The sequence below is a fragment of the Eptesicus fuscus genome, chromosome 20 (assembly GCF_027574615.1).
Source record: "Eptesicus fuscus isolate TK198812 chromosome 20, DD_ASM_mEF_20220401, whole genome shotgun sequence".
NCBI lineage: Eukaryota > Metazoa > Chordata > Mammalia > Chiroptera > Vespertilionidae > Eptesicus > Eptesicus fuscus.
The window spans coordinates 33,847,388-33,865,978 of record NC_072492.1 but is presented as its reverse complement, the minus strand read 5'-3'; the positions used below and the strand labels follow the sequence as shown (position 1 = coordinate 33,865,978).

At 43.8% G+C, this 18,591-nt stretch overlaps 1 protein-coding gene across 1 annotated transcript in view; it reads right to left on the bottom strand.

Annotated features, from left to right (window-relative positions):
* Positions 1 to 13,864: 13,864 nt before the first annotated feature.
* HELZ (helicase with zinc finger) overlaps positions 13,865 to 18,591 on the bottom strand; it is a 128,717-nt gene continuing 123,990 nt past the window's right edge. The window contains exon 33 of the mRNA XM_054708968.1: positions 13,865 to 15,051. Within this exon, the coding sequence (XP_054564943.1) occupies positions 14,717 to 15,051 (335 nt within the window). The 3' untranslated portion in view covers positions 13,865 to 14,716. The remainder of the gene's footprint in view (positions 15,052 to 18,591) is intronic.

Below are 18,591 nucleotides of genomic sequence, written 5' to 3'. Positions count from 1 at the left end.
CCCGCTGTCCTCGCCCAGCCCTCAGGGTGGGCAGACAGAGCCGGCCGAGGGGGGCCCAGGGAGCAGGGAGGGAGGGTGGGGGGCTCTGTGAGTCCGAGAAGAGGAAGATGACAGAAAGCTGAGAGGAGGGCTGGTCCACGTGAAACCCATCTGGGTTTGCTAACGGGCACTTATCAAAGTGAGCTCCTCCCCTCCCGCGGGCGGGGAGACAGGCTCCCCATTTTCAGGGGTTTTCTCGGGTGGGCACTTGAAGGGGGGCTAGGGTCATCCTATGGGTGCGGCCCTGAGCTGTTAGGAACGGTCAGTGTTTGCTCAAGTCTTTACCCAGTGGAATCGAGAAGAGGGCTCCGCGGAGCCTGGCTCTGGAGTCTGGTCAAGGAGGGAGTCGGTCAGAACACAGCCGCCCCCCTTCTGTGGCTAATTGCCGGCTGGGACGGCGGCATGAAGCAGTTGAAACACAGACCCGCTGGGGTTTTCATCACATCCTACTACACTGCGTTCCCTGCCTGCCAGTGTGACTTGTCCCATTCGGATCAAATGTTTTATTTACACATTCATTGCTAATTCATATCCTGCCCACTTTCACAAAAGATCCCAAGCGGGGACAAGGTATAAATAAAGCCATGAGGTGGAACATTCCTATTAAACCCAGGACTGGCGTTTGGCTGGGCGCCGCTGCCCACGGCCTCTCGAGCCCTCATTCCCCGTCTCACTCAAGCGCAGCCGCCGAGGCCTTAATTAATCCCCACACAAGGCATCGATCCTGCGGGTGAAGCAAGTTCATTAAGGCAACTGCCGTTTCCAGGAGCGATACCGTCTCCTCGTTTTGCTCCTGACAAGGATGTTTGGCCTCAATGTGAAAGGGCCAGCCTCTTGGAAATTCTTGTTGACCTGGGATTAGACTCTGCCTCTCTATTCACCCACAGTGCGGTCCCGCCAGCCCCCCAGAGAAATGGAGGATGGGGGGTCTGTCTGTCACCACAACCTGAGAGTCCTGGGCTCTGAGCTTGAGGAGTTCAAAACCGACTTCCAAGTCACTGGTTTAACGGCTAACACGCCTCCCGCCCCCAGCCCGCCAGGGGTTTCAAACAAGGTCTTCCGGGACCAAGGGGGTGTTTTAAAGCACGAATGAGCATAATGAAACCAGGGATGCAGTTTTACCTGGAAACGCCCAAGAGGCAGGGAGGTGACCACGTATAACCTGCCTAACGGGGAGGAAAATGAGAAAAGGGTAATGCCACAGCCAAGACCGTCCCAGCCTGGGACAGAGGCGGCCAGGGAAGCCGTGACAAATGAGACAGCGGCCAGGCCACCAGCCGCAGCGGTGGTCCTGGAGAGACGATGGGTGTGGCTGAAGCTGAGAGGGACGCTCTGGGGCCACCACCCAAGGGCCGCCGTGATGCCGGTTTCACAGGAGTGAAGTTGACAGAGGACCCTGATAGAGCCTCTCCGCCTCCTAACTGTCTCCAGATAGTTAGACGATGTCTCCAGACCAGAAAGGGCAACCTGGGAAGTGTGCTCAGACCCAGCTCCATCCTGAGCCTGGGACGCCCCCTCTGGCCTCTGTGCACATAACAGACTTCAATGTATCCCAGCATCCCTCACTTCATACGTGACCGGCACCCAGGGGACCTCCACGGAGTTCAGCCTTTGTGCTGGACCTTTCTTTGAAGGGGACTTCCCAACCAACCACGTTTCTTCGGCCCTTTCTCTCACCCATGTCAACTCCCTGCCTGTGTTCCAGGGGTCGGGAGTTTTGTTCTGTGTTCGTCTTTGTGAGATTCAGGCCTGGGCCCATCTGCGCAGATAACAGGGTCCAAGCAAATAGCCCTCTGTTTATCTTTCTGAGTCACAAAGTTTGCTCATATTGTCCAACCGAAAGAAAATACACCAGGGCTAGATTTAGATATCAAACGGCGTCTGCCTTTGATAAATTCCATTTTCAAATGTTTGTGTGCTTCTGCATACCATAATTGCTCTAACAAGTTGATTTTACAAGAAGCTACCATAAATGTATTTACGAGAGTTATAGAAGTAAAACATATATTTTATGTATTATATCTGTAGGCCTTACATTTTTAGGTTCTAACATAACACTGAGGGTTTTTTTTTTCTGAACAAGGATTCTGTTGCTTAGATTTCCGGGAAACCACTGGCAATCCTCTGATCAGATGACCTTCAAGGTCCCTTCCAGCCACTTTCCGTGAAGCTGATTTTGGTCAAAACTTGTAAGAGTTCAAGAAAGAAGGCGCTCCTTGGAATACATGTATCTTGCTTACCTGACGATGGCCAAGGAAGGCTTTAGAGGAAGGAAGTGACACGATCCAGATACAGGAACAGAGAGGTGCAGATGAGATGTGTCTGAAGGGCAGAGGTCACCGGCGGAGACAGAGGCTAGAAAGTATTCGGGAAGTAAGCGCCCCTTTTTCACGACCTCCACCCTTGCCTTTCATCTGTCAACTGACACGTGTCTTGAAATAATTCTCTGCATCTCCTGTCACCACTGATCTCGAGGGACCATTATTCTGTCCACCCCCCTGAGTAACAACACTGCGTCCTAGGCACTGTGCTAAACTAGGACATAACTGAGAGGTTCAAGTCGGCGGTGTGCAGGCATCTCAGACGGTGATGAAAGAAAATTGAATTTACTTAAAGAAACTGGGATGGGGGATGGGGATATCCAAAGGGAAGGGCTACACAGCATGGAGCCAAAGAGCACTGGATCCATGATGGCAGCAAAAATACACTGAGGACAGTGAAACAAGGAAGGGCATAGAAGAGGCAACAGGAGAGCCCAGGCTGGGCTGCTTGGCTCACTGAGAAGTCAGAGGAAAGGGGGCCTTGGAGACAGGTTCAGGGGGTGAGCCTGGGACGAGCTGCCGCTGCCTACTGCTCCAATAGTTGCAAGTCTCATGGGGTCCCTTAGAGGTTAGGGGATAGGTGCCTGTGGGGGAAGGAGAGGGGAGGGGAATGGCAAGGGCATGCTCCTTGGGGAGAGAGTGCACACTGGGTCTTTTGTCCTGAGCGTATTTCTCTCTCTCTTTGCGGGTGGAAGTCTTAGGGGGGGGGGGGGTCTCAGGGGAGTGTTTCAATAGAATATTCATCAGCCTTCCAGGTGTGCTCTTTCAGGGTCATGGTCTCCACTGATTGGTCGGCGCCAGGACAGAGGGTCATTAGTCAATGCAGCTGGTGCTGAGGCAGCCTGGTTTTGCTGCTTTTCTGGGCCTGAAATACAACTGAGGCCCGGCTGTTATCTTTAGGGAGGAAAAGGTCAGGGGGTCTAAGCCGCATGACCAGGGATGTGAAAGGTCCGGGGTCCAAGCCACAGGACCAGTGATGTGCCAGGGGAGGATAGGTTACCCTGTGTTGCCCCTTGCCGGGCATCCAGGGCTTCTGCCCTGGTGAGTTTCTGTATCTGGCCCATCGTCCTTGCTCTGCTCACGTCTGTCGAACAATAAGGAGGAACATACATTATGGTCCTGTCCTTCAGGAGCTTAGCGTTCTATGGCAGATGGTTTAAAAATAAATTATAAGAGCCATGAGGGCGGGCGGGTTCCTCGGAAACACAAAGGGGCATGTGGTCTGCCCCGCTCTGAACCTGCTGAAGTCCTGCTTATTCTGCAGGGCCCCCCTCAGACATCACCAGGTGCCACGTTCTCCAGCCCTCAGTGCAAACTCCACGCTTCCCTTCTCCTTGTGCCCTTGACACTGGGCTCCTGTTCCCGGTGCTGGGCGTCTGTATAGCTCTCGGCCTCTGCATGCCTTGCTCTTGGAAGAGAAGGGCCTTGCTTTCTTTCGAATCATGCTAGCAGTCAGAACTTCCCCCGCATCCTTTCCTCCAAACCTCTGCACAGCGGACAGTATGCAGCCCTGGGGTCATGCTGGGACCTTGACCACGTGCATGCCCCAGAACGCTGCGAAGGAGGAGGCAGACGTGGAGAGCGCGTGCAGAGATGCTCAAAGAGAACAGGCAGAAAGTGCAGTCAGGAGGCCTCGAGGAGCTAGAGAGACGCTTGAAGGAGCTGCTCTCCACATGGCTGCCTGATCCTAAGGGGTCTGCAGCCCGAGTGGCTTGTCCCCGCGCTTGGCCTGAGTGGGAGGAATGAGGCCAGGTTGGCTGTGTTCCCTACAGCACAGAACACGCTGCGTTTGTCCCCATGAGACGATTTTCTGAGCGACAGCTCAGCAGCTGACACACAGCCCTTAAGAACAGACAGATTTCCGGAAGTACTTTTTCCAAGAGGGTTAAGACCACCTTCAATTACCCTAGATCACAATTTTTTTCAAAACGTTTTCTCTACCCCGCTATGAGCAGAACCAGCTCAGTAGGAATTTCAGTCCTAGAAAGCCTACAGGGTCACCCCGAGGAGATGTGATTCGCCAGGGAACGCCTGTTTGTTTGCGCACCCACCTGGGTCCAGCACTTCCTGTTACTTTTGCCCCAAGTAAGGCAACTTACTTTAGGCCTGGCCAGGAAGCTGCGGATCGCATCCACACAACTTTCTCTTAGAAGAGCCTCTGCCTCGCTTTGTAAAACCACGAACAAGTCCGCATTCCAACTAGAAGACAGACCTACCCAGCAGGTGGACAGGGCCCCTCCCTGTTGGCTGCCAGCGTCTTTTGCACAAAAAGAAAACACAACCCTGAGGACTGATGAGAGCATTTCTGAGTTTTCTTTTCAAGCTCTCCTCCACTTTCAGGCCCTCTGCTCATCTCAAGAGGGCTTGCCATCTGATTACATTTCTATTCAATTAGTGAGCAAACAACCTCAAAGCACATTCTCCCCGGGGTTTCTTTGCTCTTTCTTTGCTCGGAGCCCAGAGCCTGGGGGCAGCAGCCAGCAGCCACACCCACCTTCCAGAGCCCTCTGCTGGCTCATCCCTTCACCTAACCAGGGCCACTTCCTGCTCAGGGATGATCAACAGTTTCCCCTAGCAATGATTCAAAGCAATTTGCAGAGCATCAGTTTTAATGAGCTAAGAGGAGGATAATACCCTAGATTTTTGCAAGCTGCAGCTTCTGTTCAATTTAATTACCTCCCTCTGAGAATTTAGCATCAGCTGGAGCTTCAGACAAAGGGGGATTTCATCACTTTCCCGAATGCTGCACGGTAGGCACATGCCCACAGACCCCGATAGGCTCAAGTAGGCAGCATCCATCACGACCCAGGTAACCATGGTGAAGCTGTCAAACTAAGGGATCTAGCAGTGATACCTGGCAAGTCACAAAATACTCGTGAATGCTAATGCGTTGTCACTGCTCCGAGAGCTGAGTGGAGTGGGCGGGTGTCACTGCACAGGACAGCTTACTCCTCCTCCACCCCAAGCCATCGCCCTGCCATCTGGCCACACATCACTGGCAAAGGATGTCAGGGGAAGGGGAGGGTGTCTTTTTTTTAATTATTATTATTGATTTGTGGTTTCACTTATTTATGCATTCATTGGTTGATTCTTATATGTGCTCTGAGGGGGGATCGAACCCACAAACTTGGTGTGCCGGGGTGATGCTCTAACCAACTGAGCTCCCCTGCCGGGGCCGGGGAGGGTGTCTTTAAGTCCTTCTCTCAATCAAGCCTGCGATCCATCTCAGCAAGTGTGCAAGGGCTGGCTGGTACTGTAGAGGCCTGAGGACATAACCTCTGCCTTCCAGAAGCTCACAGACTCCTAACTACAATCCCAAAACTGTGATGACAGAGGTATAAGACTTCATTGCAGGCAGAGGAATTGGAATTCACAGTCTTGAATAGTAAGTGGGGCGCCTGGTAGTAGATGGAGGTTGCAGGTCTGAGTGCTGAAGGGCATGCTCCAAGGGAAGCCTGGAGGCAAGAGAAGCAAGGGCTGGTCCAGGGAGGGAAGGGCGACTGCCTGCCATAGTGTGCCGTGCGCAGTGCGCTCAGGAACAAGATTTGGGGTGCCTCCAAAGTCCAGCTTAGGGTGTGATGGGAAACCTCTGAGGGCTTCTCAGAGCAGAGTGGCACGATCCGATCTGTTGCAGGGAGGTAACTGGAGAAGGGAACCAACCAAGGCAATGCCATCAGCAAAGGGTTTCGAAGGAAAGGACTTGCATCCACAGGGGACTGGTTTGTTAGGACAAGACTGTGTAAATCAAGCAGCAGAGCCATGTCAGACCGGGGCTCTTGGGCCAGGAGAAATCAACGGCAGGGGTATTTGGATGTCTCTAATTCAACCAAGTTAAGCACATACAATTCTCCATTCACTGAGCCAACTTTCTATCTTCACGCTTGGCCTGCGCTCCACACACAGTGCTCCCACCTTGCAGTTTTGGTGAAATTACACTTTCCCGCTAGCTTCCACACTAATACCTTCAAAGAGCACAGATATGACATAAGATTAACACCCGAGAGAGTCTTAACTGCATTTTCCCACCGCGAACGGGGCCTTGGGTTACAGCATCTAGAGCAGGCAGCAGCTCAAGGAGTCCTCCACATCCAGCTGATTTATACACTAAGTGTTTTTCTTTCCCAAACCCAGAGATGATTTATGTCGTTACCACGTCAACTCAAAGAAGCAAGGTACTTGGCTTTAAAAAATGACTCACCGCGTTGAGTAAGAATTATAAGTTGTCTTTATGAAAGGCTGACTGTCCTACCTACTTACATTTACAAACTTTGAGCACAGTATATTCAAGTTAGATTTATGGTGCCACATTAATAAGATGTTAAAAATAAAATCGCCGGGGCACACCAAGCATTCTGTGACCTGCTAATGCTTCTCAAAACCGCATTCCGGCCGATGCAAAGGATGATTCCCCAACAAAAACAAGACCCCAATTCGGGCCAACTTTCTGCACAGTCAGCATTGGGGGGGCGGGGGGAGGCGATAAAAGAGGGCATGAGATGGCTACTTCATGCTTGTCACATGCCACCGTCAAGTGTCTTCTTATATCCTCATAGTGAATTGCTCTAAACTAGGTGTACGCATTCTGAAAGGAACTCTGGGCTGCAATAAGCCCAGCATTAAAAAGAGTCATTCGTGATAATTTTGTTAAATTCCTAAGATCTGCATTGAATGACTTGAAAAGGGCACATTTTCTCGCTGACCACTGATGATTTTTAAACTTTCAGGTAACACTTTAAGCCTTTAGGCCTTTCCTACTGCTGATGTTCAAAGATTTAAGTCCAGTCACTGTTTTCTGGAAACTAGAGTTACAGTTTTACAAAGGAACGCTGAGTTCTGTTACATTAGCTACTTTTACCAAACTTGTATTATGAATAAAAGAGAAGGGTTGTGTTTACGTTGATCTTAAATGTGAAAGGAGGCAGGGAATGGTGGTTCACACAGAATAAACAAATCTCCACATTCTTAAAAAGGCATTTTATTATAAATACATTTTAGTTGTAGCAGTAAAATACATTTTGTGTTACCATGAATCTTTTAAAACAAAAGAACTTCACTGAGACAATGATCACAAGGGAGGAGCTGTCGACCCCCAAACTGAAAACTTGTTCTAAGGAATCCATGTGGCTAAAGTAATTCCAAACTAAGTTTAAAAAAAGAAAGAAAAAGACCAAAAAAGGAAGAAAACTTTAAAAAACCCAGAGAGTGGCAGTGGGTCTCTTCGGGTACTAGAACCTCTCACACGAGGTATCATTAACATCAGGAAAAAACGTTTGTTATAATTTTGCCGTAAATTAGAAATGGCCACACAACTGAGATTTCTGGGAGATGGAAACTGACCACCTCCGTGTTACATCAGCCTCCCTTTGGAAGACTTGCCAAAATAAGACCCAGTGTGAACCTAAGGGATTTATCATAAGAAGTTAGTTGAACAAGTTTAGATAAGAACTACATTCTTGAAGCATTAAAACAAAACACTATGTCACTAATAGCAGGACCCTTTAATAAAATGCAAACCCTTTAACAAAACCCATTACCTTTATACTTTAGAGGAGAGGTATTTTCAATCACCATGTTTACCTAGGATACAACTACGCATAACCAGTACCTCCAGGGGTTTCAATGAATCAGGTCAGATGACTGGCACAGAAAGCGGATACAGTACAATGTCAGATACATGCGTTTGCAGGCATGGTCTGGATACATGAAAATCCAAGACCCTTCCTCTGGATGGGGGAGGGGGGGTGTCTGAGAAACACTCTCAGGTGTAATTGACAGGTTAGGACTTCAACCCGGACAAAGGTGCCCTCGGAGCTACTGAAAGATAGAAGTTTCCGAATACAAGGTATCGTGCAAAGCAAAATGTAAATCAAAAGAAGCTCCCTGTGAGGTGGAAGTGGATAAAGGAACCTGTGCTGAACAATAAACAATCCCCACGGAGGGCATCGAGCCTTTCGTGTAGGAGGTACTGTGTGAAGAATCCCAAAGCTGTGCAATCTATGATGCTTATCATGTGGACTTCTACAGCTAAGTCATTCTACAAGTTATTATCTTAAAAATATCTTTTCTCTTTCTAGCATCTCAGTAAATTCAAAGCCAAACTAAAAACCAGAGGCAGAGCCCAATACCCCTCAAGCTACAGTCCAGTGAAGAATAGTAACAACGACATTAACACAAAATTTAAAATATCCAAAGACTTGTCAGGTTTATTATCGCATAGACCGTTTCCTTCTCAAAAATAACTTGCTCACCCATATGCACCTATGGTTTCGGAATAACTCATGCTGTGTAGGTGGTAGATTCCCCTATATTGTTTTGCAAACATATATAGGTGTTTTTAAGGTAACAAAGTAATCAGACAATTTTATCAGTTTTCTGCCATATATATATGTCTATTTATTACTGCAGCCTCCCCTAATACCTGCTGACAAGGCAGAGAATCCAAAATAATTCTGTTAACCTGAGAAATACATAATTTGAAAAGAAATCCCTCCTCCCCCCCCCCCCAATAATAAAAACTACAAATACATTATTTGGGGATTATCTATGGTTTTCTATGTCACTGGCATCTTAGGACAGGGCCTCCTGTGCCTCGTGCCAAGTGCATCCTCGTGACATTCTGATGGCTTCCTTCCACAAGTCTCATCTCCATGTGCACGGATTACCGAGACAGACTCTACGCACATCAAACAAATGCAGTTTCCAGACTAAAGCCCAGGCTGCAGTGAACACAAATTCAGACCCACCCTAGACAAGAGCTTCTGCACCCACACGAGGAGGAGGGGCACTGACCTCAGAGGGGGCGGGCAACGGGTCGGGGTGCCAGGCAGCCCGAAGGGCTCATCCCTCAGGGCGTTCTTCCCGGATGTTCCACTCACAGCATCTGAATTATAAAAATGCCTTGAGAGCTCCGTCTTCATACAGAGTAAGTAAATGCATGGTTGAAAAGACTGTCAGGCTTTCTCTAGACCAGTGGTTCTCAGAGGGTGGGCCCTGGACCTGTTCCCATCACCTGGAAACATGTTGGAAATGATGGGGCTCCAGCCGGGAACCAGAAACTCAGGACGGGGCCCTCCGGGTACCGCTGCTGCTGGCTTACGTTTGAAACCACTGCTCTAGCCTGCTTGACATTCTAAAATCTTAAAACGGGACAGACTCTTAAACACACTTCTGAGTGACTTCCGCTCTGCGTGGAAACCTTTATAATTTGCCACCCCTTTCCCTTACTTTCTCAAAGATCAAAAAAAGTATTAATGAAAAAACTTATTTCAAAAAAATAGATTTTTTAAAAGTAATACTGATTTCTCCTCATCCACATAGTTCTAAGGTAGGCCGTCACATGCTATAATGCAAAATAAAACACAGAAGAGACCTCACATAAGAGGTGTAGAAATAGCTAAAACGACTCCCCAAGAACACAACGAAAATGCCATAGTATCGATTAATGAACCCACAGAATTATATAAAACTTACTTGATTATGCTTAATATTTGTATCAAAATAAAATCTGTTGAACAAACTGCAAATAAAGTCCAGTCTAATACTCAGATTACTGAAACTACAGGTATCTGAAGGTCTCTGGGTTTCTTCCTTTAACACTCCCATTTTAGAAGCTTTAGGCTACTATTGTATAATTGGGCTTAGGATTTCACCGCAACAGCTCACACTACTAAGTCTAGATTCTTTTGTTAGGTAACTCCCTTCAAAAAACATTTAGAAACTCCTGTGACTGTTTCCTTCAAGTTTATTCCAAAGTAGATATTTTCAATCAATTCAAAAATTGTAAATGTTACATTAAAAATTTATTGTCAATCTGTTTAAACTGATATTCTTGTTTAAAGCAATAACAATGACATTTTCTGCATGTGTTTTATAAGAACGTTCAAGGTTAGTAACATTCATTTCTTGTAACAATTATCTTGAAATGGCTAATGAAACAGGCATGAAAGTAGTAAGTGTGAATGTAGCAGCTTCACAGTAAAATCTCAGCAAATAGATATCCAACCTCAAGTAGATAGAAAATGCAAGAAGCCCAATATAATGAGCACGTTGAAGACTAACATGCCACTTACTCTTGATATCTTTATACCACGTGATGGATATAACTGAGGTGACCATTTGGACAAGAAATCATGGTTAAGACATTATCCATTATTTCTATCTGCTAGGTCAGTGGTTGGCAAATCGCGGCTCGAGAGCCACATGCGGCTCTTTGGCCCCTTGAGTGTGGCTCTTCCACAAAATACTACGTGCAGGCGCGCACGTACAGTGCGACTGAAACTTCATGGCCCATGAGCAGAAGTCAGTTTTCGGCCTGGGCGAGTCTATTTTGAAGAAGTGGTTCTAACGCCGAGCTACACTCAAGGGGCCAAAGAGCCGCATGTGGCTCTCGAGCCGCGGTTTGCCGACCACTGTGCTAGGTCATTTGTGGATCAGATGGCAAAAAAGAGGAGAGGAAAATCAGAACCATGAGAACATCTACTTGAGATTTAGGAAGACACACAGGGTTGTGTTAGAAATTAAGGGTTTTCATAAGCTAAGGGGATGGTTAGCAAGGAATAATGTCTGGTGAATCATAAAAGGCAAATTACTACCTTTCTGGAGCTAGAAGAGAAAAAAAATGGTAGCCTAAATAACATTTTAAGGCAGCAATTTGTATCTTTTGATATATTTAAAGTTTAGACTCTTTCTGGAATTCCCTTTTTAAAAACAACTCCAATAGAAAAAAAAAGCTATCTACCGTAAGTATAACAGGTGTCTCTTTTTAAATGGCTTTTCCAATAAATCTAATTTTCTTAATAACAGTAGTTGAAATCTAAAATTTATCTTGAAACTGTTTTTCACCCTGGCTCTTAGGCAAGGTGGCTCCCTCTAGCCAAGGTACCTAGAGATACATTCTTGTATGTTTATAGCTTTGCTCTTGAGATGTATATATATGAACAATATTAAACGTGTAAAATCAACTACACTAGAGCAAGATAATACTACATATTACCTCCAAGTTAGAAAATTCAGTTAGCTTTCTCAGCAATTTCAATGCCTCCATAAACAAGGAAGCTATTTTCACAAATTGGTCTTGGAGATTGCTATGTTTAATTAGGTAATGCTTATTCAGTGGGAATTCTGCTTATTTTACTTATTCTCCAACTCTTTGAACTGAAAAGACCAATTGATGTTTATACCAAACCTGAACTTATTCTAGACTCTCTGATGAAAAAAACCCACAAAGCAGTTTGTTATTTCATACATACAAAATGGCCTAGATAGAAAGCACATCTGCCTAAGGAAAGAAAAATTAAGGTCATGTTAGTTTAAATGGTCAATAATTAACTACTGATGAATCAAAAACAAAGTTCTGCTATAACAAGTTGGCAATGCATATGCCAAAAGGACAATCAAAACCCCCTTTAAGAACACACCAGAAAATATCCATGTTCCATTGAATGAGGCTCTTCAAATCTTAATAAAAAATTAATTTTCAGACCAGGAAAAATTTTTCAGCATGAACATTTCACAAAGTCTATCACCCAAAAGAATTTCTTTAAGGGAACAAAAAATCTTAGTAGCACTGAAATTAAAAAGTGAAATGAATTAAAAAATAGTTCTGGCAAGAAAGAGGAAACTTCCTCATGAAACAAAGGACAAAGAAGTAAACAATGAACCTCACTTAGAAGAAATCTGTTCTAGAAGAAAAGGAAGTTGGTAATACTGGGTACTATTCAAAAGCTAACACAAACTTAAATCTAGGGTTGAAGCTAGTCTTTAAGTTGTTTAAAAATCTTATTTGTGGGTACTTGCTAATATTACCCAAACAACACCAAAACAGCAAGACTGGTCCTCAGAAGCCAAGCCTTGTTTCCATGGAAACTTGCAATGATTCCTGCAGTAAGACTTGCTCAGAACCATTCAAGAGATTATGCATAGACAACAGGTTTAATGACCAACTGGAAGGATGGTATTAAATATTGCTGAGAAAGTAAACTTGCTGGGGGTGGAAACACAATCAAAAGCAGACTCTCAAAGAGGACCAGATGGAAACAGCATCCGACCCCTGATGGCTGTAGAAGCGACTCAGACACTCATGGCAGAGCAGGGGACTAGTAAGTGGCTACTATTTTCAGTTTTGTTTTAGAAATAGCCACTTAAAAGAGGAGTGTCACAACTTAACAGCTCCCTTATCCAAAGCTTCCATCATCAATATATTTATATAAGGTGGCGGGGTGTATACATGGCTTCTTTAAGTAAATATAAATATAAATAATTTTAAAACGGATAATTTTTAAAGGTTCAAGTATGGAAACCAGAAAATGAGGCTAGTATTTCATGACAAGGGGTCAACCTGACATGACAGTTCTGTCTTCATATTATCCAGATGCTTCTGAACATTTATCTGGCATGTGTTATAGTCTGTAGATTTGGGGGAGGGTGGGATCATCATTGACGAGAAAATGATTTTCACAGACATCCTCTCACGTCAGGGAGACGTAGTTTTCATTTGGGCTATGTCTTCAGTTTTGTCACGGAGTTGGAAATACAAAGCTAGATGGCAAATATTTTTCTTCTTTCCTGGTGACTAAAGGATGCTGGGTAAAAGCTACACATGGAGACCTGACATCACACGGAGAAAACGTGGTGCTGTGACTTGCTGTGATTTATACTATTTGCATGTCTGCACTCTGCACACCGAGACCCCTAGACCCCACAGCCACAGACAGATGAGCAGAAAGACAGCTCAGTGGGAGGCATTCTGCATCTGCCCTGCAGCTTGAGAACCTTCGGATAAAGGCCCTCTCTCCTCCTAAGCTGTCTGGGGATCACAGGGAGCAGTGGCTGCCCAACATCAGAGATGTAAGTTTTCTTTACCCTTGCCATTTCCCAACCCTGTTTTAAAAGCCTACTGCGAGTACAGGATGGCCTAGGCCTCCAATCGATTATCAGGACCCACTGGTTCATTTGCAATGTTCCCAACCTCCTTAGTTTTAAAAAGTTATATTGTAGTTTCAAACTACTTCTCAAGTATAAGTGGCGGTACCAGACCAGGAAAACAGCAAGAACATGCATCGCTTCGAAAGGGTTACGAAACCACAAGTTTCAAGAGGACAAATGTTTTCCCTTTGGATTTTTACAGAAGTTCATTCAAAACAGCTTTTAGACTGTAAAATATTTAAGATTGCTATTTAAAGTTTGTGTTTTTGTACAAGTTCAGTGGGGTTATTTTAGAAGAATCAAAAGACATGAAAAACAAGGGTAGTTTTTTGCCTCAGATTTTGATGAATTTTGATGCATCTTTGACAAACATGTTTCTTCTTTAATGATTTCCTCAAACCAACCAGTTAGTAAAATATTTGAATTGCCATGTATAATGTCACATTGTTATGTAAACATTAAATAAGGTACCAAAAATTTTCACGGGAGGGGGAATAACCTTAAAGCGGAACAATTCTTTATACCACTGGAGTGGGCAGGGGGCGACGGGGAGCCAGATTACAAACGTTTACACATGCATAGTGAGGAAAAAAGATTTTACTAAATCCACGCATTTTTAAAATAGTTATCAAGTCTACTAAGCACCAACAATCCTAAAAATTTTTCAGCTTCATGATCGGTTTAAAAAAAACACACTATCAAATTAACATTAAAAACAAGCTTGAAGTGTAGCTTGTTCAAAAAAATAACTAAGTATGCCCATGTTTTTTCACGTTACAAAAAACAGTGGCATACAGATACACCTGCAAAGAATGCCTCTGACTCTATCCTGCAGTGGATGGAGATGACATCAGCACATCATACGTGGTCTAAAACTATAAAAGTTTTAGAATGCAGCATCTTATCACAAAAAAAAAAAAGCTGATAAAACTTAAAGTATTTAGAAGATGCTGCCCTTTATTTAAAAAATTTTTAAATGAATTTAAGCAAAAATAACATACATTTTGTACATAACTGGCCATTTCTGGTACAGAAACCCAGCATATGGTAATATTATTGAATAAATGTAAATGCTACTTACAACTTTTTTTTCTTTTTAAATACATTTTAGACAAACTTTTTTCTCTTTTTTTTATAGTTGCACAATTAACCTCTTAGCTGCTAGCTTGATGCAAACATATGTAACAATACACAAATTTAAAAATATTTTTATTCTACATAAAAGCTGTCAAAATTCCGACTCATGTCAAAAATGCAAAATAATGGAATATACTTTTAAAAAATTAGTTGCAAGTCTAGCAGCGAAGCAATTAAGTGAGAACATATTTAATATTAAAACAAAGGGAACTGTGCATCTATAGATGAAGTCCAACTATCTTAATTCTATTGAAACAAAAATTAAAACATTCTCCCTTGAGGCAAAAACAAAGTGATTATTTAAAATAGGAGTAAAATCCGTTGCTGCCTGCGGAGCTCCCCAGGCTGAGTTCCTGGAACAGAGACAGAGGGTCGCTACTCTTCTTGGCCTGCTCAGGCGGGGGCCTGGGCTTGGGGGGCGCCCGCAGAGCGCTGGCATAGGACATGGCGGGCTTGCTGCCCCCCACGGTCTGCTGGCCACTGCTGTTAGCCGACTCTGCGATCTGCTTGTTGGGCATGAGGGGGGGGAACTGGCCGAGATGCTGCAGCACATTATAGTTGAAGGAACTGGACACCTCGAGGTTTTCAGACTTCAGTTGTTCCTCAGGGGGTTTGATGGTCTTGGGAGGAGCTAAAAGCAGGAAACAGCGACACCGATTAAGGGCGAGTCTGGTGATCCTCATACATCTCATTAACACATGTCACAACTGGTTCTCATCTCCAGGAACTCAGGGACAGGGCAGCCAGGAGGACAGGCAACTTTGCCACAGAATGTCAAAATCATAATACACCTAACCAAACTTCTCTCTCTTATTAACACTCAACGAGAGTTCACTACATGAACTGGAATAGCTAGCATATAAAAACTAAAGGTCAGTCTGAAGGTTTGCTTTCAAAACTCTAATATGTACAATTGGACATTTGAAATTTATTATTTTAACTGCTCATGGTTTGAAAATGGCAACAAACCTGTTCTTTCTTAAATAAAAATAAGCTGAATAGGCAGATTTCTGGTCAAAATAGCTTTGATTAGTAACCTAAGTAATAGTAGCACTGAATTCCATTGCTTACAAATGCTACCTTTTCTTGCAATACATAAGTAAACATGGCATAAAGAGAAACCGCTATAAACTTCAGTTCACGTTTCCTATAATCTGCCTGACTTTCAAGGTCCTTTAAAATTTGACTTGACTCCTCCTAATTTTACTGCCCACTAAATCATAACTTGTTTCCAAACACTGCTCTGGTTTTCAATCTTTTAAGATTTTAACTAATATTATATTAAATTATAATCACATACATATTCACTGAAGAATACTTGGAAATTACACAAAAGGCCAAAGAAGAAAGTCAGTCATTCATATTCCCAAATACCAGAAATAAGCCTTAATTTGTTGGTGTATTTTTTTCCTAAGGGCAATATATAATGTAGATATACTTTAAGTAACCTCTCATTTTTAGAAATTTGGATTATAAGCAATATTTCACTGTCATACACTGTGATAAATGTTATTGGAAATAAACATTTATTAATATTCACAACTGTTTCCTTAGGATAAATCCCTAGAAGTATAATAGCTGGATAATATGGTATACACACAATGAAAGGTTTTCATAACTATGGTCAAACTTCCCTGCAAGAAGACACTCAACCAACGTTTACACATCTCCTTACTCAATCACCACAGTGGTATTATTACTTTTTTAACCTTAACCTATTTTATAAAGAAATAATCTTGTTGTAGCTGATTTGCATACCTTTGATTACTAGTGTTTATGGACATTTCCCGCATGTTTATTACCTATTTGTGGACTGGGAGGTTAAGGTGAAAATATTTCATTTTTTAGTCTTAATAATTCATTGACTCAATATGCTAATTTCATAGTGTACTTTAAAAATTCATAAAATTGTTCAAAATTATTTTAAACCACTTAACATCCTTCTAGAACATTTCTTTTCCACCTAAATGTCACTGATTTTGTAAGTGAAACAACTGCTTTTAAGAGCATCTGTCCAACATTTCAATATTAAAGTGGACAGTACTGCCTACCATAGTACATAAAGCAAACATTTAATTGGCTGTTGAAGAACTTACTGTTTTTATTTACTAAGATTTATTTTTAACCATGTTCTCATTTTCATGACAATATAATCAGTTTATAATAATAAATACCTACAAAATAATATTTTAGAGGCTGTTTAAACTAATGTCTATGCTGTTACATCTAACTGAATTCAAAACTTGTATTAATTTATATATTTAACTCCAGATAAGAGAAACTATCCTTTAAATGTCTGATAAAGTATATCTCATCACCAAGGTAAGTGAATAGAACCCAAACACATGGTGTTAGAGAGGCGACCTCACCTGCCTGGGTAACCACCATGCCCATGAGTAAAGGCCCTGCAGGGTATGGGATCAGCCCCTCACTGCATAGGATCTATTTTCATTATCTCCTTATCAGCAGACATTGAAAGAGCCTGAAATGTGATCAGCACCAAAGTGGGAAATCCAAAGTTCAAAAAGGTCACAGACATGGTCTCTGCTCTCAGGCTTACAACTGTGGAGAAACTATTTTCCTGTTGATTCACCACTGGCAACTGCTACATTCCTCTGAAAATAAATATGTACGTATCTATATACATACCTGCTGATAAACAAGTTGTGCCTCAGGATGTTAGTGATTTTGAATTAATTTTTACATACTTAACTGTTACTTTCAACTAAAGAACAGTACAATTTGTCTCCTAGCAATGAAGAAAATCCTATCTAATAAAAGAGTAATATGCAAATTGACCATCACTCCAAGATACAAGATGGCTGCCCCCATGTGGACACAATATGGCCACCACAAGATGGACTACAGGGGAGGGCAGTTGTGGGCAGTTAGGGGTGACCAGGCCAGCAGAAGAGGGCAGTTGGGGGTGACCAGGCCAGCAGAGGAGGGCAGTTGGGGGAGACCAGGACAGCAGGGGAGGGCAGTTGGGGTGGACCAGGCCTGCAGGGGAGGGCAATTAGGGAGGGAACCAGGCCTGCAGGGGAGGACAGTTGGAGGAGACCCAGGCCTTCAGGGGAGGGCAGTTGGGGGGGGGGGTACCGGGCCTGCAGGGGAGGACAGTTGGGGGGGACCCAGGCCTGCAGGGGAGGGCAATTTGGGGGGACCAGGCCAGAAGGGAAGGGCAGCTGGGGGTGACCAGGCTGGCAGGGGAGGGCAGTTAGGGGCAATCGGGCCGGCAGGGGAGCAGTTAGACATCGATCAGGCTGGCAGTGGAGTGGTTAGGGGGTGATCAGGTTGGCAGGCAGAAGCAGTTAGGGGCAATCAGGCCGAGGCAGGTGAGCGGTTGGGAGCCAGAAGTCCTGGATTGTGAGAGGGATGTCCGACTGCCCATTTAGGCCTGATCCCGGTGGATTGGGCCTAAACAGGCAGTCGGGCATCTCTCAAGGGGTCCCAGATTGGAGAGGGTGCAGGCTGGGCTGAGGCCTCTAGTAATTTTATATTTGTGTAAAAGATACCAGGAATGACATGCACTTTGGGCATTTGTTCAGGAACTTTCTACCTTATCAGCTCAGGTTAAATTTTTATTGATTTTGGCCAACAGCTATCCTAAAATTTACGTGGAAAAAAGATCAAAATGATGTTGTCTTTTAAAAAAAATTATTATAAACAAATCAAGGAAAAAGTAACAAATTTCCATCACTGGTTTGTAATTTAGATGTTTCTCGGGAAATTAAAATGTGATAATAGGAGTGTATTTACGTTCAACCTTTAAAATGAAAAGGCAACCCCAGGCAAAATATAGCTTACACATGGTAGGTACTAATGAATGTTTAAAGATTAAAATGACAATGTCTTGCCAGGAAACAAAACCAAAATCTTCTTACTGCTTTGTGCCCTACCATGTCTATAGTTCTAAAAATATGCTTGCATGGCACACACTCAAAAATGGGTCAGTTACAGAAACAATGGGTGCACATTCTAAAGATGAACAAAATTAATTTCAAATACAAAGGTTGATACCAAGGCAGAAATTCACCAAAGATCACAGACTTGTCCTTATAGTTCGGCGTTGACAGCCTACAAACAGAAGGCTATAGATTACAGAATGCAAATAGTAGCATTCATTTCTTTACATTCAAAATATACACACACAAAAAGAAGGAACGAAAGG